Here is a 25367-nt window from a genome sequence, read left to right on the forward strand (position 1 = left end):
TTTACACTGTTATTGTATGATGTGAACTAGATAACATTACATTTGTGTAACCTAAAGGGGTAAACAAAGACGTATCTATTAACGGCTCATTTAAATAGGAAGTGAGATTATTATTGAATCGAGCCATTTGATTAAATATCGATATTTGCGAACCGAAGAACCTAGTAATGCTTCACCCAGATTTTTTTGTTAAATTCATTCTTTTAATTATTTGCTTTAACAGACCTAATTATTGCCAAAATAACACATGGCAAACAAACAGTGGCAAAATAACGTCATAGAGCTAATTATAGGTTTTCACATATAGAAATGAAAATAATCAGAACTAGTGAAACAACTCACAATTCAAACAAATGCACCTTCATTACAATAGGTACACTACTAGGAAAATTTTCTTTTCCAAGCACTTAACTACATCTACATGCATACCTAAAACTACTCCATCACGTAATTTCAATACAGCCAACATAAAGCAGGTTGTACTGAGTCACAATGTTCATTGTTTCAAGCTGCCCCCTTGTATTGAATTACTGCGCGAAAAGGCACTCGGCCCCTATAAATTCACACTTGGCGATAGTAATTCACGTCAGCCTTACTGATTTACAAAGCGCCGTTTTAGCTTTTTGTTGCGCTGTAGGGCGCTTTCTTTTGTTGTCGCTGTTTTTAAAGTGTTGCCGAGTTGATATACTGATGTTAGTTTGTGCTGTGTCATTTTGTGTACAGATTGTTGTTGCAATTTTTTTTTACTACTTGGATGAGTTAGAGATTGACATCTCTGTGTGAGGTTCTAAACTATTTTTCCTAAACTTTACACATGAAAGAGAAGTAAAAGACTGCTATTATTAAAGGGATGGGCCGGTAAAGAGGAGTTATCGGGATCTCCTGATGGTAAGCGATTGGCGCCGCCCACGGACACTATAGGACTCGCAAATGTTTGGCCAAGCGCTGAACAAAGCGTGTTGGATTCCGATAATAGATACAGAGTTTTCGCTTTTCGAAAAAATCGATAATGACATGGAATTTAGAACTGAGCTGACACATTTTCTGTTGATAAAAGGTCTTCTTCTTATGAAATTCATGTTTATAATGCTTATGACATTTACAAATAAAATTCTAAGATTTAAAGAAAAACTTTATGGTTATACGGGAACTCTCCACGGACACAAACGGTCGGTTTTCTATGGCTGTATATACTCCCCCATAGACATGAAACGCGCACATATAAAATTTTATTCCACCAATACAATTTTATGAATACTGTTGTTCCTTGGGGACATTGGGTATGCAGTTGTAAACAATAAAAATTGATATATTTCTAATGCATGAAATGTTTTTACTTTAGAACGCATTTTAGGCTACATTTTGGTAGTAAAACGTGGGAATAAAATTATATGGGAAATGAAACAAATTATCATAAGCGTATTCTGGGACAAATAAATATAACATCGTGCTTAGAAAACCAATTTAGAAGACTATAATAAGAATTTGGAATATCTTACTTAGGTACAACTTTGTGGCTGATGGTCACAAGATAAAAACCAATAAAACATTCACTATGATCATTGGTTTACCTAGTCTGGGGGCTTTATTTAACGAATATACGGTTGCTCTAAACCAGTGTTGCCTAACTGGAGCGGGTGGTCCGCAGAAGACAAAATATTGCCCGTGATAAAAAAAAAATACACAATATAACACTTTTGTCTAACAAACATCGCGGTTAAAGCTAGAATTAAAAGTATTTCATGGGAAACATCTGAACCGCTGCTCTGATGACCTTCGTATAACCTCCTTGTTACTTTTCATAGAGCCATTAGAAGAATAAAATTGACAGCAGATTTAGTCTGTGACTTATTATCAACATTTCAAACATCAGATGTCATTATTTATTTAATTTAATGGGATAGGTTTTTATAATAATTATAATTTATGTTTTATTCATCTATTATTATTCAGAAAATTATGACAGTATCAGACCAAAAAATTTCAATTATTTCGTTGTAAAATTGCTATGAATTTTTTGACGAAGTTAAGTTACTGGGGAGTGCAAGCGATGAAGACTGTGAAGTATGTCAGAATGGGCAGCAAGACGATGTCCAATTGGTTTCCCGGGTACAAGCCTTTTGAAGACAAGCTGATACAATCCGGGTATAAAAAGGCCCAAGCTAAAGTTGACGAAGCCAGAGACGCCCTTGATTGCGTTGTTCCTGATGGTAGGTGACATGTATTTTTTATGTTTATCTCGTAAGCCGGTAAACGAGTCGACGGATCACCTGATGGTAAGCAGTTGCCGCCGCTCATAGACACTCGAAACACAAGTGGCGTTACAAGTACGTTGCCACTGTTTTGTGATGTTAGGAATTTAAAGGTTCTTGGAGACTCTAGGATGTGGAAGATTAGGATTTGTTCAGTCACACAACGAAACACAACGCAAGCGTTCTTTCATGTCGGTTTTCTGTGAGGCCGTGGTATCACTCCGGTCGAGCCAGCCCATTCGTGCCGAAGCATGGCTCTCGCACACTTAAAAATATCATCATCAACCTGTAGCCTGTCAATGTGCTACTGCAGCAGTAGGATGAGAATTAATCACAACCGTTACTCTAGGCAGATTGGTGATTTGAAACATTATAGTTAGTTTAGTAGTCAAACTTCAGTTTTGGTTATAATTTATGTTATTATCTTTTAGTTGAAGTCATCAAAGCGCTGCCTGATCCCCCAGCATTGATTTACCAGAAGCCATGGAAGAAAACTAAGGCAAAGTCTGAAAAAGATATATTGCAGCATTTAAAGACGTTCTTCACTGACGAATTGACTTATCACAAGTCTTTACAGAAGATCAACAAAAAAGCATCGAAGAGAATTAAAAAATTACTTCGGAAAATGTGATTAAAATGATTTTTACTCTCAATTGATTTTACTTTAATCTACCTAAACACTTCTTAATAGTAGACAAATTGGGTTTAGATAATAAACAATTAATACAAATAATTTCAAAATTTTTAATATTAGGGCCTGATCTGAGCCTGGCCTGATCTGAGAATTTCAATATGATACTTTACCCAAACAATGATTTGAGCCAGAGATCAATCCATCAACGAGACACCATTGAAGCTAAAAATCACACGTTTGTGTATCTTTATGTCATCACGTTACCTAGCAAGGCATGCCCAACTAGATTTTTATTATACACATAAAAACATGAAACTGTCACATATTTTATAGAAAATCAAATAAAATAATAAAAACATAATAATCTATCTTCTGAACTATATTGTAATTCTTACATTAAATCATGAGGCATCTATCGACAAAAATCAAACTTTTGAGAGCTAGCTACAAGAAAATGTATACGAATATGATACGTCTCCAATCAGGTAAGTGAACTGAGAATTATCAAATTGTGTGATAAGGCCTGTGAAATAATGCTTGCGATGATTTTCACCGAGTCTAGAGACGTTATTGGAGGTCGGAGACTGAACTCCTGAAGGCCTAACTCCTGCAGTGTTACAAGTAGGCAGTGAATAAGATCATGTAATCACCATTAGGTGATCCGAGAGCATATGTAATAGTTTGCTGAATCGGGATACATCATACGTCATATAAAACAAAATTTTTTTAGGATGCAGAGATCCTGGTGGAGCTGGTTCGATCCGAGAAGCTGGTGGTGCTTTCAAAGAAATGGGAATAGCAAAAGAGTCCCAGTATTTTTATAAAAAAGAGCAAGAGCTTCTGAAACGAATTAAAGAAAGTATGAAAGATCAGAAGGAGTTTCATGAAGAACAGATTGCTTTGCATAAGGCTGCCATAGAAAAGATCGAGAGTAAGCAAAGGTCTATGGATTGAACACTAACTCCTAACCTTTAGATTACAATAGTTGGTATAGGTACTACTGATAAAATAAATGTTTAATAGACCTATGTAATGATTTTCAATAACGTCTTTGATGAAGTATATTGAGTTTTTAAACTGATATGGTTACTAACATATCGTTGTGTGTGTGTGTGTGTGTGTGTGTGTGATAATGCTTGCAACCTCCGTGATCATGGCGTTTGCAACAGTGCCGAAATATCGGGAACTCAAAGAAATTGATATCCATGGTAAACATCCCGGTGCAAGTTCTAACGGTGAAATATATTAAATTTTTATTTTCTTTGGCACAGATCTATTAAGATTACAAATTACTATATTCTTATAATTTCAAGTTTGATTTGAACTGAATACTAGTTACAAGTTCTTCTTGACAAATAATACCCAAAATATTTTATATAAATAAATAATGAATAATACAAACACAATGTAGATGCAAAGTTTTGAGAATTCAGCACAAAATAATATGAAAACTCAGGTTTTCTTCAACAGATAGTAGTACATTTTCATTTTGTACGAAGCATTAATGCGACAGTGTATAGCCTTTATAATTTACGTTTTGTTTTTAATGATAGACTCATGTAGTATTAGATAGAGCAACTTGGAAGAAAAGTTAATGCTGATTGAAATAATCATCATCCTCGACATCACTGCTAAAATTCATTTATGTGCCAGGCTTAGCAAATGACTAGGCAGGATTTTTCTGCATGTCTTTCGGTAGCTGGTCGCAGTTTTACAATATAAAGGTGAGAGGTTTCATAGAATAATAAGATTAATAACTATTCTTTAATTGCACTTTTCATCTCCTGTCTCCTTATTTCTTCTGATTTGTTTCGTTGCGGGATCGAAGGCAGTTATTCATGTCCCTGGGACACGTCGGATTTCAGTGTTCTGGTGTTTTCATGGTTGTATCTTCTGTAGATCCTGGCTTACAGAAGTTGCAGCGGTATGGGAGGTTGTGACGAGCTTGTCGCATTTAAAAAAATCTTCAATTGCATCATTTTATGAGCTTCAAATGCATTAATCTAAACTCAATACGAATTTCTGGAACAGTTTAAGATATTAAAATATATATAGATATTAATTTTGTGTGAATTCACAACAATATGGTTACCCACGTACATATGAATACGGTGAAAGAAAACATTGTGGAAAATCCTGGGTTTATAAGTATGTAATTATAAGTCTGAAATCGCCAACCCGCATTGAGCAGGCGTGGTGATTAATGCTCAAACCTTCTCCGTGCGAGAAGAAGCTTTGGTCAGCAGTGGCCACTTATAGGCTGATGATGATGTCTCGGTTATATGTAAAAGTGCGGAAGTTTTTCATTGATCATAAAGTCCTCGCAAAAATATAATCCTATTTTTCTCTGTACACCACACAAAACACGACCTTTAATAACACTGGGATTTAGGAAGTGGTAAGCCCTTATTAGCTTTCAAAATGGGACCCTAACCGACCTTAAATCATTGTAATTTCCACATTTAAATACAATGAAAGCCAGTTTTTTGTACAAATGCGTGTTCGTTGTATTGTGCTTAATATAAGCGACAATATGGTTGGAATATAAAGAGATTCTAATGGAGGCTTTTATTGCAGTAGCTGTCTTTTAGTCGCGCGCACGATTTATAAGAGGAAAATGTAGGGATTTCAGATTTAAATGCGAGTTTGAGTGAGACAGAGAGAGATTTAAATATTGAAAAGCAGTTTGTCTTTGTCATTTTTAGGGAAATTTGTTGAAACGTTTTTTTTATTGCAAATCTATTCGCAGTTTTTTTATAGATATCCACATATATATATTAGTCAGTGTAGCTTGTATTAATAATGGGCCGGCAACGCACCTGTTACTCTTCTGGTATTGCGGGTGTCTTCAGCGGCGCTGATCGCTTACCATCAGGTAACCTGCCACCTTGTTTGCCCCCTATTCCATAAAAAATATTTTAAGATAAAAAAACACACATACAACAGCCCGCACCAGACTGACACCAAAAATATATAACGCCACGCTCTTAAAAACCTAACTAATTACCAAACTAGCTCCTTACAAAAAAAAAACATCAACACCACCCTCTACAGCTACCTAAGTCTGTAGCAAAAACTAAATTTATGAGGACACACCGAAGACAAGTCAACGGTTGACAACTGAATGTAATTAATTAAGACGCAGGCGCGGCATGCCGGCTGAAATGTGCTTTGTTTTGATAAAATAACGGCTTTGAATCCCGTTACATTTCCCTTCTTGCTTTTATCTAATTTTCTCCTTTAATGTTTATGTGGAGGCCTTCTGGAGAAACGTGACTGTGTTGCTGTGTGGTATTTTTTTGTTTGTGTTGCTCTATTTTTTACATCATCATTGTAACATCACAAGGATCAAATTCTAAGGAATTTTGTAATTTCCAATAGGTAAAAAATCAGACGAAAATAATATTATTATAAAACATCTTTGAATATTGTACTGAATTAAATTCGTAGTCTCATGAAAAGTAGCTTCTCCTATACGATAGCAATTACTCTCCAAATGTAAAGACACTTAAATCGAGGGCGTGCTCAATCGTATGTATGTAATTTAAATGTAACTAGAAAATTTTCTTTTCAGATAGCGAAAAAAGTAAAAAGAAAAAAAAATATCATTAAAACATTCATTGGAATTACCCTCGAGTTGGTATTCGAAGAATTCATCAATTTGTGAGATTTTCTTCTGTGCCCAAGAGCATTCCGGGGCGCGCCGATAAATTAGAAAATCTCCATTTATTTGTAGAGTTTACGCTAGAACGGCTTGAGTTCACGACTTTGCTGATATTACTAAGAAATGTTATTTATTCTTAGAAGAGTATACTTTTTCAGTATTTGAGTATTACTCACTGTGTTATTGGTGTTATAGTATTAAAGGTTTTTTGGAAAATGCTTCAAGATATTTCAGACATTCTGTGTCTTTTGAAGACATTTGGCTGTACATTTTTTATCTAATATTTTATGAATATTTTGTAAAAGTATTTTTTTAAGGAACTAATCAGATCACATATTAATTATCCAAAGACGTTGTGACATTCAAGATCATCATGGTACTAAATTGGTTAAGTCAAACGCGAGACAGTCGCACACAAACATACATACCTACACATACAGGTCAAACTGAGAACCTTTTTTTTTGAAGTCGATTAAAAAATACTGATCGAGTAGTAGTCAAATAATTAATCTCATTCAAAATAATAAACTACCATCCATACGATATTATTTCATTTCACTCACTAAGCTGAATTCTGAACTAAAACCGTTTTCCAATAAGGTCAGAAGTGTAAGTACGGACATGGCATTCGCTATGCAAGCAACTGAGGTCAGCTGGGAATGGAAATCGATAACCTGGATAACTAATACGGGAATAGGTTAGAATAACAGTCAATTCTATCTATCGATGAAATTGCGAAGCGAGTCGGAACTCATTATACTCGGAACCTAATTCTGTTTCTTACTTTGTTTGTAGTTGTTAGCTTTATTTTGTTTATGAAGAGTATATTAATTAATTGTTATGTCATGTCCTTTTTAAACCGATGTATCTATATTTATATTTCTGCGTTCGCCTATATATCGGATCGGATCGGGCCGGAACGGAATGCAGATCTACGCGAGACACAATGTGTTTTATATACAAGAAGTTAAAGGTGGTGTAGTAAAAAGGTGTATGTACTTTAATAACAAATATATTGAGTTTAATTTCCTTCAACTTGGTCGAATAAAACAACTATTTTTCGCTCGACGAATGCAGTCCTGTCACTTGTGAGTATGGTTCCTATTTGCATTAATTTGAAAAATTCCAAGCTTGAGTATACTTCAATTCAAACCAGATTATAAAGTGAAAAATAATAATAATTCAACCAATTGGGCTGTATAGACATTATCCTACAAGAGCAATAAAACAGACAACAATTCCAAAGAAAAATGGCCGCCACTAGAATGCAGCGAACAATTCAGCGCCGCACGCATACAAACTAGTTAAAAATATCATTACGCGCATGCGGGAACCCGTTATTACACATGCCGATACGACACGTAAACGACACGAAATTCCCCGGAAAACCTACTTTATATTAAGTCGTAAATTTGAACGAACGGTCGGCGCACGAGCCAATTTCCAACACTTATTTGTCGCACCGAGCGCACCCTGTACGTAGCTGAGTCGTCGGAATATGAGGATTCGGGATTTAGGTAAAATATCTATGTAGATACAGTTTTTTGATCCAATAAAGTTTGTAGGTTCGTGTTTACGTGTCATCTTTGGTTTTATTATAAGATTATAGTGTGTTACATTTGGAAAAAAAGTTTTTTGTTGAAATAAAAAGTTTGAGCTGCTTTTTTGGCAATGTCTTATTCATGTTTAGAAATACATTTAGTAAAAGTTAAAATTCAGAGCATGTTATAATGTAAATCAATCATAAAGAATGATGGATGGTGTTTATATGCCTTGAATTTTTTTAAACAATAGTTCCAAGATATTTTTTATAGCAATCTTATACATATTTACAAATATTATAAATATTCCATTTATTCTATCAATTCAATCAATTTAATTTGAATGCAATTTGCACAATTCAAGCCGTGGCCGTTGTTGGTATTCCCATGGAACAGAGGCGTTGCCTGATTTATGGATGCTTACCCGGACCAATCAAGTAGTTCTCCTGGGGCTAACAATTAAACCAACTTGGTTACCAACTGACGCCAACCGACGGATAATTGCGGTTTTTCTATTTTCCACTGGAATTCTTAGTTTGCATATTTTAAGTATTACTTTAAATTCCTTGAGGTGAGATTGGAAGAAAGTGGATGACCTTGTAGAGACTTTCTTTGGATTATGTGAGTATGAAAGGAAAAGGACTATGTGATTAAAAGACGTTTGGTACTAAATAATGTAAAAATATAGACTGTGAGATGTTTGGTAGATGAAAAAGTAAAAATAAATAAAGAAAGAGAAAATCTTCATACTATTTCCTAGTATAAATTAAAATGTAGTAATGAATAGTTTATTAAATCTAGATTTTGTTCCAAAATCCCTATTCACGCACACTGCTACAACATTTGCTTGTCCCGCTTAACCTTCGCAATGAGTATACGTGACGACGCCTTTATGACACGCCACAATTTATTGGAAAACGTGGTTTTCAAAACACAGCGCTCTTCCAATTACGTGTTAGTGTGTCTTTTTTCTTTCACACCATCTGGGGAACATGTGGCTCGATGAGACACTGTGTCTATTGTGTCCTGCGTTGGAATACAAACGAGTATAAAATACGCTTTGAAGTTTCTCCGTAGGTGATAAATAGTTCGGTCCAATGCTTCAAACGCTGTCATGTTTGAAAGAGTTAATAATAACGCTTATTTGGACTACACAGAGATAGTGTGTAATCGTTTTACTTGCAGTTTCTGCACTGACAAAATTAGAGGATTACAAAGGGTTATAAATAATCTATTGTAAAATTATAAAAAAATCTTCGTGTGTTTATGTACGATATACGATAATAATTTAAGTGTGGAAGAGCTATGCTTCGGCACGAATGGGCCGGCTCGACCGGAGTGATACAACGGCCTCACAGAAAACCAACGTGAAACAACGCTTGCGTTGTGTGAGTGAGGTTACCGAAGGCCCAATTACTCCCCTTCCCAATATTCCCAATCCCCGATTCCCCACCAACCCTTAAATTCCTAACCCCCAAAAGGCCGGCAACGCCGGTGTATCAAGTGTCCATGGGCGGCGGCAATTACTTAACATCAGGTGATCCGTGTGTTCGTTTACCGGCTTATTCCATAAAAACAAATGGCCTCATAGAAATTGATTTTGTTTGCTGTTTTTTTGTAGCCCTTGTTTGTAGGCATTAGTTTTGCGATCTCCCAGATTTATGTGTATACGTATGATCTAAGTTACTTCTTTTCTAAACAATTGATAAAGAAAATCCGAAGCCTTATTATACTTTTACGACTAATCTCATCGGATGAAAAAGTCATTGATATTCTCTTGTGTACCGAGAGTGAAGTGAAGCTTTATAGCAAAAGCACATCAAAATTCGAATTTATTGACACTCCGTCCTCAAGGGAATACTCTTTTTATAGGGCATAAGTAACCAAACCTATGACCTATACCAGGGATGGCAAACCTTTGGCTGGCACGGTATACAATATTTTGGGTGACGACAGTGACCACTAAACATAAAACTATGGTTATAAACCAATTCATTTGTACCTATTATTGTCATCTAGTATCGTAGATATCTAACTATGCGATGACTGCTTACAATCAGACTAACTGTAGACTTTGTTGCTACTGATAATGATAACCTAAGATAGCTGCGGGTAGCGGGTATCGAAAAGCAGGAAAACGGGGTGGTAAAAGATTATTTGTCATGGGCAGACCTACAACCTCAATACACATTTCTTCAAAGTAATTGGTACGACAATATCTAAACGTTCGCCATCCCTGACCTATACACAAAATGGCACCTCAGTCACGTTGTTCATAATTTTCTAACAAAAAAGACGTCACCGTGTGTGGCTATAAAATTCCCTGGGGCCACGAAAATGGCGGACGCGACATGAGCCCGCTTACCCAATGGTACACGGTTTTTCACTTTGCGCGTCGTAAATGCGTCTTTTGTTAACACGCCTAATGTAGCAGTTAGCTTCTCAAATTGTTACCGTACTGTACCAGTATGTACGTATAATGAATGTTTTTTGACAAAACTTTCGGTGGATTTCATATATTTATGTGTTGTTGTTATTTTATTATTGTAGTCTGGGTTGGAGAATATTAGTTAATATTTGTTTTTTGGGCGAAGTTTTTTTTTGTCACACGATATTTTAGCCATTTTGTTAATACATTCATTTCATAATTATTATGAAATGCATGACTTAAAATTACAATTATAGCAGAGCTAGACAATTTTATTATAACTTTCGTAAGACATACTTAATTAATTATCATTGGGAACAAGCACCTAGCTTCACTGCCGGATAGACTGACAAACTATTATTTATTCCTTTAGTTGTTGACGTTTCAAAAGTACCTATTTGTGGTTTAATTAGAATAAATGACTTGATTTTGACTGTTTAACGAGGAACTCCACTAGTTTCAAGCCATGCTAGAGGCCAGCTTAATAATACATACTTAGAAACGAGATTTTAGATACAAACAAACTTACCAAAAATAACACCAAACCTTAATTCCCAAACCAAATTAATAACGGCTGCACTGAAAGCATGGTCATCATACCATGCCTTCACATCACCCATAGCACGGTACAAACGACCCCTTACACAGCACAGACATATAATTAACCTAATCAATCATAGTACACATCCACTAGGGTAAGAAGCTAACCGTTTACAAACGCCCCCCATGGGACATACAACCGTTGACGTTACTTTATTCATATACACACATCAAGTTATACAAACCAGTATAAACAGACCTCTGAATGTGTGAAGACATCATACAAAGCGAGGTCATGATAAACTGGTATGTCTTTTGTATAGCTTGATAATGTAACCCTGTGTACATTAAAATACCATTAATCTAATGCATTACCCGTGTTTTTATTTTATCAACATAATTTTATGTTCACGTTCATAAATGTGCATTTTAAGGGTTGTGGTTGGAAGTAGCGAGGGCGGTTTAGTGTTGATTTGCTGTTTAGTTTAATGGCAGATATTTGGTGCAGATCAAATGTATATTTGAGACGGGACACTGGGGTGGGTTTTAGTCAGTAAGAATCTATAGTCCCAGTCCCTTTCCGTTCTCCCCAGATGACGGGGCTCCATGAGGATCACATATTATTATGATTCTCATGAGATCAAATATATATTGTATCCTAGAAATTACACATTTCTTAAGTTTCCTTGTACAATGTAAAATAGAACTCTGTTAAAAAATAGTATCGTCACTCCTGTGTCTCCTACCATAGAAAGGTCTCATTCATCAAAAATCAAAACACGACCTCGAAGCGCGTAAGTTCACAAAAGGCACAAACTTATTAAACACTGAAATGAAATAAATGACTAAAAATAATTGAGGCAAAAAACAATTTATATGAAAACAAGAACACTAATAGTGATCCAAAGATTGAAAGAGGCGAACTTCTAAAAGCAGTTGCTACGTTATTTATTGCTACAGTAACGAGTTGCCAAGGAGTTGTGCTGGGATCATTAATAAGTTTCACACTATAATTCGAAAAGGTTCTAACTACCATCGATGCTCAGGAACTTTGGTACCTTTTCTCACTGCGTGTTTTCTCGAACGGAACTCCGAAGATTTGGTTTGAAAAGGTCGTATTTGAGAGGGAATTTGGTGTTAGTTAGGACTTTTTGGTCTCAAGTGAGTCGTTTGGCTGCATCGCTCTGATCTAATCAGATTCGAAGACTGATGGGTAACATTAATACGGGCCAGGAACTGATTGGATCGACTGATTGACTATTTAGGGGTATTTTAAGTTATATATCTCTGTACTTTATTTTAGATTGATAGTAAATAACTGTGTTAGTTGCTAGTTAGTTATTGAGTATTTTTAAATGTTGTTTTATGACATGAAGTGAATCTTATTGGTAAAATCTTTTTGAATTCGATCCCTTAAACTACAAACGACAACGGTACTCCTGAATTTTTTAACATGTAGATGTAGGTACGTTGGGCACTAATCTACAATTACACACAACTTCAGAAAAGGACATGGCTAAACCAAAGTATGGACGTCGTAACCCGTACAAATAAATATTGTATAAATATGGTACCTAGCAATAAATAAAGCCGCATAATTAAAAATTGATATTTTGTAATTAAGAAGGTCCAGAAACTTGGCATATCTGCGCAATCCTGAAAATAAAATAGCGTTCCTACGTCAAACAACGTTACAAAAACTTCAAACTATAACATTGCTGTGAACTTTTACCAAGGCGTTTTGATGTACCTGAGCCGAAAGTTATTTATATATGAGGTAGATAGGTAAACAATTCTGCTTATACTAGATAATGAACACAAAGTAACCAAGGACAGACACAAAATATATAGTAAGACTAGCAAACCCGGCGAACTCCGTTTCGCCTCCAATGATTTACCCTATTTTTCTGCTGTTCCCTTAATTTTTTCCTGAATTTTCTTTGCTATAAACATCACGGAGCCCGAGACCTTTCCAACGAATGCAAAACCGTGGAAATCAGTTCGTCCGTTCTGGAGTTATAGCGTCAGGAAGGAAAACCCGACTTATTTTTATATAATAGATTGTGCAATCTTATACAAAATATATATTTTGTGTCGATCAAAACATTTACAATTATTTAGTTTCAGAAAAAAGTCATTATATTACATTTATTAAAAATCGATGTTCGTTTAATTATTTCGATTTGATTTTCGGGGAAACTAATGTCCTAATAATAGCTTGCAGTACTTACTTCCGTGTTGTCATGTCAAACCACAACATAAAAAAATCAATTATGAAACTTACTTTTTGTTAATTTTGGTTCACCAAGTTATAAGAATTAGTTAAACACAAAATAATTCATAAGTGAATATTTAAATGATACGGGTTAGCGTGAAATTCGTATTCTTGTTATTATGCCTGGGTCAGTCATTTAGCCATCTCCTTTCAACCAAAAATTCGTAAAATTCACTTTATTTTTTCGGTTACGCCGCTTAATTGATTGGTTGTTCTAATCTCGAATGTACAAAATATATGTATGTATGTACTTATATACCTTATATACGTATACATAGAAACCACTCGAACGCTGTCAGGGTTAAATGCACGAATGCAAAAAAAAATTTAGCCTCTAGAACGAGAAATTATCCTAAACTGTGGAAATTCATTAAAGAGATTTTCAACTACATTCCCCAATGATAAGGTTCAAAATTACTTCCAAAGTTTTGGTGCTCTATAGGATAGATTGTAGTACTGGCATACTATGCTTTGACTTTACGAAATTCCAGACTGAAAATCCTTTTTCATCTAGATTTTACGAGTATTTTTGGCGCTCAATTGTCTAGATCGGAATGTAGATTAGCTTAGTATTGAAAAATCAAGTGATTTCTTCTTTGTTCCAATTCACCTGACCATGCTTAAAGCCTTACGAGATTTAATTCTAAAAAATCAATTGTTCTTTGTTACAGATTACAAATGAATTTTAATTACAGATTTTTTTTTGTTTTATGGATATCGGAGTTTTTAATTCAGATTTCTCGGATTTATTTTGGAGTTTTATAGCTCGTTAGTATTGCTTGTTGGACTGAAGAGTGGCTTTGGTGACAGTCGGACGGTTTTATTTGCTTAATAACTGAGTATGCAATTAATATGATATGTTTGTATATTATACCTTTGACCAGGTAATGTAAATGTTACAACTTTACGCATTTTAATCTTCGAAATCAGTATATTATGTAACACCCGTAATGTCTTAAATCTTAAACTCAATTGTATTTCGAAATCTATTTCGAAGCCCCTTGCTTGATAATCGCATTTACAGTAACTATCCAGCAAGGTACTCGTAATACTTATACTTTATAAGCCGGTGTTCATAATAACATCTTAAAAAGACATATACAAAGTACCAAGAAAATACTCAGTGTTGCTTGTTAGGTTTTTATTGTTTACCAATTTGTTGGACTGTGTTTACGTTAGTGGCTCAATTTGTACGAAATTGGTTTCATTAACAGAACTGCTCTTTAGGGAAACGTTTGTTGATATTTACGTATTTTAGCCACGAAAAGCTTTGTCAGTGTAGTGGTGCATTAAATTGCGGTTTTATACTGTTTATATGTTTTATTTATTTAAACAGCCACTGCCAAAGACTTTTTAACTGACGGTTGGTGCGGTGCAGTGGTTGGGCTACCGGCTGCCACGCAACGTGTAGCGGTTACAGCTCCGACACGGAGCAATTCTTTGTGTGATCCGTACACTGTCGTTTCGGGTCTGTCATATGTGTATGTGACATTGTATGTTTGTAAACCCACCTACGATACAGAAGCAAATCCTAGTGTAGGGCAACGATTAAAAAAAGAAAACTTCATTTTAAGTTATTTGCTTACCTAACAGTTGTAATTGATCTCAAATAGAACTCTTGAACAAGAGGTCTAGATTATACTAAATAGTCTAGATCTCGCTGCTTTGCTAAAGCTGAAAACTTTTTTATTATATTTGATGGATCGATATTTGGCCACTATCTCGTCTATCTAAACTGATTAGGATACTGAAAATCCTCAACAATATTTTTGGTGACTCAGGAATCGAGCAGCAAATCTGCTTGTACTACCGTAACAACTTCATAAATCACGATGCAACTAATCTGTCTACAGTTAGTATTCGCATTGTATTATCTGAGTACCAGCGAGTGACGTCACGTAATACATTGGACGTGTCGGCTTTGTTCAGCCAAACATACCGACGTGTACCTGTGATACAACTGTCAGCGACGACGAATTTATTTTCCAGTACTAAATACTGTGGATTTAGGTGCAGATAGCTCGTTGGTTTAATGGTTATAAAAGTGACTATTGAATGCCCATAGTTATACAATAGGGAAGTTTTGAGCCGTGAAAACACTGAACACTGTATCGTTGGTCGAGTGGTCGTAAGTGCGCCGGACAAGGGGTCTTTGGTTCGATTCCCGAGTCGAGCAAAGTATTACTGGGCTTTTTCGAAAATGTCTCAGTAGTAGCACGGCGCCTGGAATTGTGCCCAGTATATGGCAATAGGCTCACCCCCTATTACATGGGACTTATAACACAAATAGTGAAAAGTGGGTGTACATTGTATAGCAGCATTACGTGCCGTAATGTGCACCTCTACCTACCCCTTCGGGGATAAAAGCCATAAGTTCAATGACATATTGCATCATCGACTAATCAGACAAAAATATCAAATAATATTACCTTAACCTCTAAAATCTAGAAACACATTGATTTCCTAAAATACTTCGACAATTTATTAAGTATCCAGTAAAACGTAGAACTGGTGAAACCACAATTTACTCAGGTAATTCACGGTAACCCTTTAAAAATCCACCGTTATATATTTTAGGCACTTTCGTTTCCAATTATACGGTATTAGCAGGGTCCATTGGCAGACCTCTAAATAAACATTAAACCCATCCTAACCTGTATCAACTATTTACCTGGACTTTAAGCTTCTCTAAATACTTTAAACCTCTTTAATCTAGTCAACGTTTTTCTCATAATTAATTTCCTGATTCCACATGGGTGGCCCTTGATAATCTCTATGTACCGGTTTGGTGTGTGGTACAAGGTATAAGTGAAGTGGTTTGTGTTCGTAAATATGTGTTTCCAAGTAAAAAACTACTTACAATAGTTTCAATTTAAGAATTATCCTAATTACTTGTCTTATTCACATTATTGTTTATCGTTGTTTGACGTCGAAACATGGGATGATTTTGTAGTGTTATTTTTGTGTCTCTCAGCCACTTTTCCTAGCACCGTGAACTGTGGGATACAGTTATAAATGTCTGAATGAAAATAATCTTTTTGCAAGCTAATTACAGATAATACTTAGTATAGCAAAACATTTCTTAAGAAAAAATATATATATATATATGCAACGTCACGTCTTTTATCCCCGAAGGGGTAGGCCAAAGTGCACATTATGGCACGTAATGCCGCTATACAAAGAAAAAACTCAATTTAGATTATTATTATTACCAAACGATATTATTATTATATTTTTAATTTATAATAAAAACATAAATCTTTACCTCCTCTCCGCTTATAACTTGTACCACAGTTTAAAAGGATATGCATAATTAACCATGTGTGACACGATTAGGGCCATCCGAGCAACCGAAGCGTTAGGCTTCACCGTAGGGTACCTTTGCCCCATTCTACCGTAAAGAAAAACCTCTGAACGCTATTTTAATAGTCGAACTTCTTTTACGTTCAACCGTGCGTCGGAAACATAAAAGGATAATTGGAATAGGTTCCTTGAAAAAAATATTAATAAAGGTATCTTAAAAGAATGGTTTTTGTATTTTTCTTGTTTGTTTAGTAGGAATTATAATGCTTTTGAGTAAATTTTTGTTCATACAAATTTAAGTTACTAAGGTTATTGTGAACATCATAAAATTTTGGTTTTACTATGCTATCCTATATAAATTTTAGACATGGGTGTAGAGAAGAATGGATAACTTTTTCATAGCAGTAGTAACGCGACAGTTGCCGCGCAACGCTGTTCATAAATATGAGCCTCTAGTATGGCTTGAAACTTGAAGAGTTCCTCGTCAAACAGTTACGAGAGTAAGCCAAAAACACTACTACTACTAATTTAGTTTATCTCACGAAAGTTATAATATTATAGTTTTTTCCTTCTACCACTTTGGTAAAAACGCAGGTGGAAAGCTAGAATGTCTGCATAGCTATATTATTAAGCTATATTCACTGTGAGCAAATGATACGCAAGAATTTCTATACAAAATAATTTGAAGCTCTCATCTCTGACCTGACCATTTACATTGGATGTTAAACAAGGAACAATGGTTGGTCTTATCGCTCAAAGCGTTCCCTTATCAGACAGCCTTTGGCCGTTTCGAAAGGAAGAGACACTTGACATTTGCAGTGCAGGGAACACTGAAATGACTACTTAGTGTAAAATTTCTCCATCGTAATTTTGAGGTAAGATTTCTTGTTTAATTAAGTTTTAGCCATCATTTCATAGATGTGAGAGTTTAGTAAGGTCTATCAAAACTAAATAGTTTATTAATAACTTTGTGTTAAAGAACTATTGAACTAGTAATATCTTTTCACTGAAAATATCGCATATGAATAAGCATTCAGAACATCCGAGTATCTACGCAGATGGATTGGTAAATTTTTGGGGTGAAACCCAAAAACAAAGGCGCAGTATTTAATGCGCATATAAATGTACCTACGGCACAGCAAACATCAATAGATAAATTAACAACCCAAAAACGAGTGTTCCATTTAGTATTATGCTCATAAATAACTGCTTGCATTTGATTTCCAATTGCATTCGATGATTAATGTTGGAGCCAATAATTACAATACTTATTTATTTCAATTAAATAATGATTGTTTGGCTAATTCGTGTTAGTTCACAATGTTTACACATTGTTAATGGATTGCCTGTAATTACTAGGTATCAATTTGATCTAAACATTGATGATTTTGAATCGAATTCCATTTGGCATTCGTGCATTTGAAATGTTAATTTGAAATATTTTGGTTGGCTGGTCAATTTTAATTAAGAATCTAGTCTAGTTTGATAATTTAATATTGTCGGTTTCAAGTGCGATTTATTCTTCTAGAAGTGTTGTTAAAGTAATAGATTGTTTTAGTTTGGGAATTCTCATTGACGAGTGAGTGAGTAGCTAGGACCTAAATATGAATGACATAGTACCTATAGTTATGCAGTTTTTCATTTACGTATCAACAGCCTATAGTTAGAAAATTAACCAAAAGACCTGGGGCCTTAAACGGAGCTATGTAGGTTGTATAGCTCCGTCCCTCTTGCACTGATCAGTGATCGACCATTCTGACACAATTGTAATAGCGACTAGACTAAGGCCCCTGCTCAGCGCGGGTTGGCGATTTCAAACTTATAGTTAGTAATTTTACAAGCCCAGGTTGTCTCACGATATTTTCCTACACCGTTTGTCAGTGGTGTCTAAATAATCTTAGAAAGTACAAGTAACTCAGAAAAAGTCATATTGATAGTTTACTGTTGGTGATGTTTCGAACTCGTACTCTCATGCATGATAAGCGGGCGTCTTAACCTGTTGTTTGCCGAAACGCAGATCCAGTGTGAGACACAGTGTATTTTCTATTTTTGTCTTATATGCGAAAAGCTAAACCAGCGTTAAACAATGTATTTTTTAATCAATTGGATACCATCCCTTTTAAGGCCAAGCTAACCACATATTCTCAGCCTTTTCCTATCCAACTACAGGTGTATATAAAGTCTACAATAGCACGTACATTACCTACCATACTGTCCTAGGGTTACCACGTCTAATCGTCTCGTTCCCATAGGGTTGCTACGTATTTCTGCCATTGCAATATTAAACCCGCTTGTTAGAGACGCTCTTAGCTTAAGTTTCAGCTCAGCTCAACGCTTCGAGGCGATATATTTATGCTTGGATTATAGAATTGTTCAGTTAACGTAGTTGTTGTGTGTTTTGACTAGTATCTATATACCTACCACACACAACACAACGTCACACCTTTTTATCCCCGAAGGGGTAGGCAGAGGTGCACATTACGGCACGTAATGCCGCTATACAATGTACACCCACTTTTCACCATTTGTGTTATAGGAAGTAAGCCTATTGGCATCTACCACACCTCTTTCGTAAGTGGAGTTTATTAGTTTTTAATAATTGGGGATGATAGGTACTGTTATTACCATACTTTGAGTAATTACCAAGTTTTGTGGTAGCACGAAAAATTTTGAAATTGATTGTCCCATTATTACTTAGTTTAATCCACAGTCGATCTAAAAACTTTACGTAGGTATACTCTACTCTATATATTCTACTGGTTATCAGAGACTGCCAGATCTAAAGGTTATTTATTTATTAGTAATCAAAACATTCATAATTTTACAGCTTGAGACAATATACATTATACGGTTAAAAGTATAATATAAAATCATGGATAAAAGAAAGAAAATGTTTCACATTATATACGTACATATAAAAAACTGCTGTGTATGTTAAATACGATAAAAGTGTATTTAAAACGTAATTTCAAACTCGTATATAATCATAATACTATTAACAAAAATCGAAAAAATAAAACCCAACGAATACTTCACAGAAACCGGCTTCAAATCGAAATACCTCAAGCTCAAGACAGGCAAGATAAGTAATAAGAACAAACAGTAATACAGACTCGTATTTTACAGCGTATCGTAAAAGACATTTTACACAATTAATCGTTCCTCGTTCGCCTTCATGCGTAAAATAAATCGTAACTCAATGGTATTTGGTGCTTAGATTAAAACCGTAAAATGGGAATCGTAAAATGGGCTGACGCTTTCATTTTGCTAGCTTATACTTATTCGTGTATGAAAATGTCATGTTTTAAGTGTTTATTAGAAGACAATTATTTTTATTTTGTGGTGTTTCAATGTAAAAGAAAATCTTCTTTCTTTTCTCTGTTTTTCACGTCCTGTAGGGTACTTTTCCACCAGAGATGTGCTATGTAGCTATGCTACGAAGATGTAATAGCTTAACTGTGAAACTATGAGCTGTGCGAGGAAGATGAGAATGATGATGAAGAGGCTCGAGTATGGGATGTATGGATAATCTTCCTTCACACAACACACATTCATAACACGCATCCATAGCACGCATCTTTCCATATAAAAAACATAGTTTAGCTGAGTCCGTTTCCACCAGTGCTATGCTATGCATCCACAGCCCTCAGCAACATAGCATAGCACATCTCTGATGGAATATTATCCATAGAGTTGTTGAATTGGATTCACAAAGAAAATAATCCCGATTACGAGTTGAAATGGGGCTTTAAAATATTTTATATTTCACCGTGATTAAATTAGGTACTTCCAAGTTTTTTTTAAATTGTATTCTATGTACTAAGCCATATATAAACAATCGATCACAAGGGTTTATAGAAAATAAATGTTTATTGAATTGAAAGAGTAGAAGGTGTTATTGGTTTACGAAACTACACCCTCTAGGATAGAGGGTGCTTCCATTTTAGTGTCGTCAGGGGAGCAATATTTATTAAATTGGTAGAAAAACTCAGAGTGCGTTTCCAAGAAAACCGAAAACAAAAGTAGTAAGACTATTCTTTTTTTATTTTTGTTTAATTACGTTGCACTAGGATTTTTTCCTGTGTCCTGGGTCCGTTTAAAAATATGCAAGATTACATACACATAATATCCAGACCCGAAACAACATTTTGTGGATCAAACAAAGAGTTGCTCCGTTTGGGAATTGAATCCGCTAGGTACACGTTGTACAGCTGCCAATTGCCCAGATACCGCACCAACCGTGCAGTCCTTTTATATTTTGTGTATACATATATACAAGAAATATATTGCATATTTCTTGTTTCACACAAAATATAGGTAACTTAAGTTACTCTTATACTTTATCTATGTATACATTTTCTATGTAAACATAATAACTTAAAAGAAATTTCTAAAAAAGGGATTTTTAAAATGGAAGCAAGCGTTCTACAAACAGACAGATCGTTTGTTAAGGTAAAAGGGAATTAAGTTGTAGCTTAGGACACGGGAAACACGCCAATCATACGGCCGCTTGTTTATTAAGAGGCCTGCGTTGTTTAATCAACGCGAAAAATACTTAATTAAATTCTAGGCGGGAGTCCGCAAGGTGTACAGCGGGGTAGGGCGGCCATGTTTTTTTAGAAGTGAGATATTTTTAGAGAAATATTGTAGTATTTATTTATGAGAGGTGTTTATTGGTTTGTGGGCTGAATTTTTGTGGAAAATTCTCGTTTAGTAAAAACATGTTTTTCGATTTACCGATCGCGATCTATGTTGGTATATAGACAAATATTCATTAATTACTTCACCAAGGTTACCTAAATGCTCAGTAAGTACGGTTCAAGATACTGAGAGCGAAAAATAACATAAGAGATAATTTTTACTAAATAAATATATTAACTTTTTAATCAATCAAGATTTGAATATAATTTTCAAAAAATAAATAATCGTGATTCTACTTACTAAAAGACTATCCTAATTTACATTCTGTCATGGTGACTCTAACGAAAGTTCAAGTTTTCTTAATTTAACCCAAAAGTGAGGTACATGCCGTTAAATCTTGCATGTAATAACCTCTGGCCAGATTAGTTAGAAAAAATCCCCTCAACCTTAGCTAGGACTTACTTCAAGACTGATTAACTCTTTAATTTTTTCCACAAATTACTCAACTTGAAATATAAGTTAAGATTTTCTTTAATAAAACCTCTCTAATTAGGATTTTTTGAAGTTTTATCGAGATTTTGAAGTCAGGCGTAGACAGTTTTTGTGGAGATATTCATTAATTATGTCGTAACATCACACGGGCAAAGGTGTCTTTAGTGAGTTATACTGCCTCACCTTCGTCAATATGAAATACAGTGGAATCCACTTATAATGACATCGTAGGGAATTGACAAACAAGTCATAATAAGCGGTAAACAACGCAAGCTTTGTTTCACGTCGGTTTTCTGTAAGGTCGTTGTATCACTCCGGTCGAGCCGGCCGAGTCGTGCCGAAAGCATGGCTTTCCCACACTTAAACGAAGTATCGTAAACGATCGTACATTCATAGGTATATGAAGCAAGAAAATACATAGGTCGATGTACCTAAATTTCTTTTGAAAATAAAACCATCAATAATTCAACTCATCAACATCAATATTACTTAGAACGTGTACATAATAAATCAAATATTAAAAAAAATATTGATGGAAACACAATAAAAATACAACAATTTTCAATAACTTGAATATTAAAACGGACCTCACCCCTTATTGTGCGTGCCAATCAAAGTATTTATAAGTTCAAAAAATAAATATTTTCAACGAAAATATTGGAAAAATTTCAGACTCGCGATAATTAATCTTTGTTCGTGTTTAATAAAGCATTGTTGAGTTTAAATTTTAAGGGTAAAACTGAAAATATGCAATAATGAGGTTTATAAGTAGGCGTGTATTATGTAGGTACTAGTATTTATGTATATTAAGACGATATTATGTGTAGGTACTCGTATGTTCTGTAATGATGATTATGAAGAAATCTGTGAGATGGATTTGGGATATCATAAAAACCATGATATGATTCAAAGTATTTTTTTGGTGTTTATTTGTTTCACTGACTGTCCATGAAATGGTTTCGAATACGACTTCCATTAGCATGATACTGTTAATAATTATAATAGTTCAATTTGTATCCTACCTACAATACTCACAGTCAACGGAAATAATAAATCCATTGTCGCGTTTTATATTGAATTTAAAAATACACAGAGACGAAAATAAACTGCAAACCAATGTAATTGTATTTTGCTTACGTCACTAAATATTTACTCTATCGGCGCTGAATATTGCAATATAATCCTTTAGTAGAATTGTTGAATTTATATCCAATCCATTTTTAATAATGTACAAGCCAATAGGCAGTGTTGCTTTTACATCTACTATTCCACCAGTGATGTGCTAAGGAAGATGTAATAGCTAAGCTGTAAAACTATGTGACCGTTTCTGATACAAAGCTATGTAGCTGCTCGAGGAAGATGCGCACCTTCAGTATGTGATGTCTCGATAGCAGGGAAGCCGAACATAGCACGCATCTATAGCACGCAACTTTCCATAAAATAACTTACCTGAGTCCCTTTCCACCAGCGCTAAGCTATGAATATGATTGGTGGAAACCAAACGTATCCACAGCAACGTAACATAGCACATTTCTGCTGGAAAAGCACCCTGTTATGAATCTCATCTAATTGAGGGTAAGCCTATTGCCATATACCGAGATATTTCAGTCTCAATGCTATTACTAAGTATGTCCTAAAACTACTCAATGTACTGTCTGAAATGTCGTGGTAGTCCGGAGGTTTAATACGCCCGCTTCTTACGCATGAGGGCGCGTGTTCAAAAACTACCTACGGCAAAGTACCAATGTGACTTCCGAGTTATATGTACTCTCTAAGATTATTTAGATAACACTGACAAATTGTGAAGGCAAATATCGTGAGGACAACTGGGTTTATAATTTTTATTTATAAATTTGAAATCGCCAACCCGTATTGAGCAACTGTAGTGATTAATGCTCACACCTTTTTAGTGCAAGAAGAGGTCTTTGGGCAACAGTGACCACTTATAGGTTGCTGATGTGATGTGACTCATTGAAACTTTGCCCTGCCCAAAACTCAACTATTTGACCAAAGAAACAACTAGAAGAAAAATGCAGAACTAGCCATATTTAGTTATTTACTTTTTACATTACACGTGCCAATAGCCGTACAAACGTCTAAGGCTGTCGATCGATTGAACCAAAAGCGTTTCACAATTTTGTAATTCAAATATATCCTAAGCTATGCAGCGGGATCCAATCAAAGCTGAATGTCTGAGTACCAAAATTATTTTCCATTTAATTACGACTTGTTTCCGTCAAATTAAATCGTCTTGCGCCATTTTGACATTTGCGATTCAAAGCGCAACTTCCAAGTTTTGAAGTGGGTACCTATTTTTTGTTTAGGGGGCGGCTTTGTTTGTCACCCCTGGCTAATTTCGGGAACGTAAATATGTAAAGGTTGCTTATATCTCTAGCTGTAGGAAGTTTGAAAACTTTGTGGTGGTCGTAAAATTAAAGAATTGGGAGGAAGGTTTGTTGCTGTTGCTCTTTGAAAATGGGGTGTAAAGAAAATGCTAATGACTTTATGGGAGTCAAAATATTCATGGTTTGAAGTATATTTTACGTGCTATGAAATTTTTGGTGCAGGTTTGTTTTAAAATTATAATTTAATGCAACTCGGTAACTACCTATATTTATTTTCTCTATTATAATATTTAATTAAACATTGATTTATAACTAATTTTGCCCGCGGCTTCATCGCGTTTAGAAGTATGATTGTTAATGGAATTTATCACTTACATACTCATTATAATAGACTGGCTGATAAATTGTAAATTGTAGAATGCCCAACGTATTATGGACAAGCCTGATTTATTATGTGATCCACAATAAAGAATTTTAACTTTGAACTTGAAAGTATCTGTTAAGACAAAACAACGTAAGCAACACTGTTTAACAAGTATCAACTATTCTCTACACTGTGATTATAAGCCCTAAAACTAGTACACTAACCAAGGACAAACTAAGCACATGACACAAGTTTTGAAATATTTAAACAAGTTGCTAACACAGACGCCTTGGAGATCCCCAAAAGATAGTGTTCTTATTCCCCAAGAGTACGACTCAACTAATCTGTAAACTTGGTCTAACATTATTTATACAACTTTAGCACAAACTGTATAATATGTATTGCTAACTTTGTCCTAGTTTCAAACTAAGATATACATTGTCTATGACGTCGATTTTGTAAATACATGTTATTATAGTGCACATAAGGTGAATTTATCACTAATGAATGTTTGCTGTGTATGTGGTTGTATTTTGAAGTTATTACTTAGTATCAGACTCTAGTAACTTTGTTTCGCCTTTGAAATGTATCTGCACATCTTTGTTATTTTTTTCTAATAACCTTTCATAATATCCTAGCCTAGCCTAACAATAACAAACCGAAGAATAATTAGCGAAATCCGTTCAGCTGTTCTCGAGATCTGCGCTTAGCAACACTTTCAATTTAACAGAAATAGAGTTTTATTTATTTCTTGTTATAGTTTAATTTTATTGGCAAGTTTAGTTGAGAGTCTAGCATTGAACTTTACACTATCTGACTTTCTAAACAAATAGTCACAAAAAGTAACTTATAGACAACTATGAACACAAACTATTGAAGTGATGTGAG

General features: G+C 34.9%; 2 protein-coding genes across 2 annotated transcripts; both read left to right on the plus strand.

The window, feature by feature from the left end:
- The first annotated feature begins 1848 nt into the window (after positions 1 to 1848).
- LOC118276392 (uncharacterized) lies at positions 1849 to 2905 on the plus strand. Its single transcript, XM_035594689.2, has 2 exons — positions 1849 to 2210; positions 2684 to 2905. Exons 1-2 carry the CDS (start codon positions 2009 to 2011, stop codon positions 2881 to 2883), a joined length of 402 nt encoding a protein of 133 aa, XP_035450582.2. The 5' UTR covers positions 1849 to 2008; the 3' UTR covers positions 2884 to 2905.
- A 406-nt stretch (positions 2906 to 3311) lies between these two features.
- LOC118275984 (ATPase inhibitor mai-2, mitochondrial-like) lies at positions 3312 to 3914 on the plus strand. Its single transcript, XM_050707547.1, has 2 exons — positions 3312 to 3371; positions 3617 to 3914. Exons 1-2 carry the CDS (start codon positions 3341 to 3343, stop codon positions 3838 to 3840), a joined length of 255 nt encoding a protein of 84 aa, XP_050563504.1. The 5' UTR covers positions 3312 to 3340; the 3' UTR covers positions 3841 to 3914.
- Positions 3915 to 25367: the final 21453 nt, after the last annotated feature.

The sequence above is a fragment of the Spodoptera frugiperda genome, chromosome 31, assembly GCF_023101765.2.
Source record: "Spodoptera frugiperda isolate SF20-4 chromosome 31, AGI-APGP_CSIRO_Sfru_2.0, whole genome shotgun sequence".
Taxonomy (NCBI): domain Eukaryota; kingdom Metazoa; phylum Arthropoda; class Insecta; order Lepidoptera; family Noctuidae; genus Spodoptera; species Spodoptera frugiperda.

Coding starts and splice junctions, on each gene's coding strand:
- LOC118276392 (XM_035594689.2), top strand. CDS start 2,009: ATGAATTTTTTGACGAAGTTAAGTTACTGGGGAGTGCAAGCGATGAAG. Junction 2,211..2,683: donor TGATTGCGTTGTTCCTGATG/GTAGGTGACATG, acceptor ATTATCTTTTAG/TTGAAGTCATCAAAGCGCTG.
- LOC118275984 (XM_050707547.1), top strand. CDS start 3,341: ATGTATACGAATATGATACGTCTCCAATCAG. Junction 3,372..3,616: donor TATGATACGTCTCCAATCAG/GTAAGTGAACTG, acceptor AAATTTTTTTAG/GATGCAGAGATCCTGGTGGA.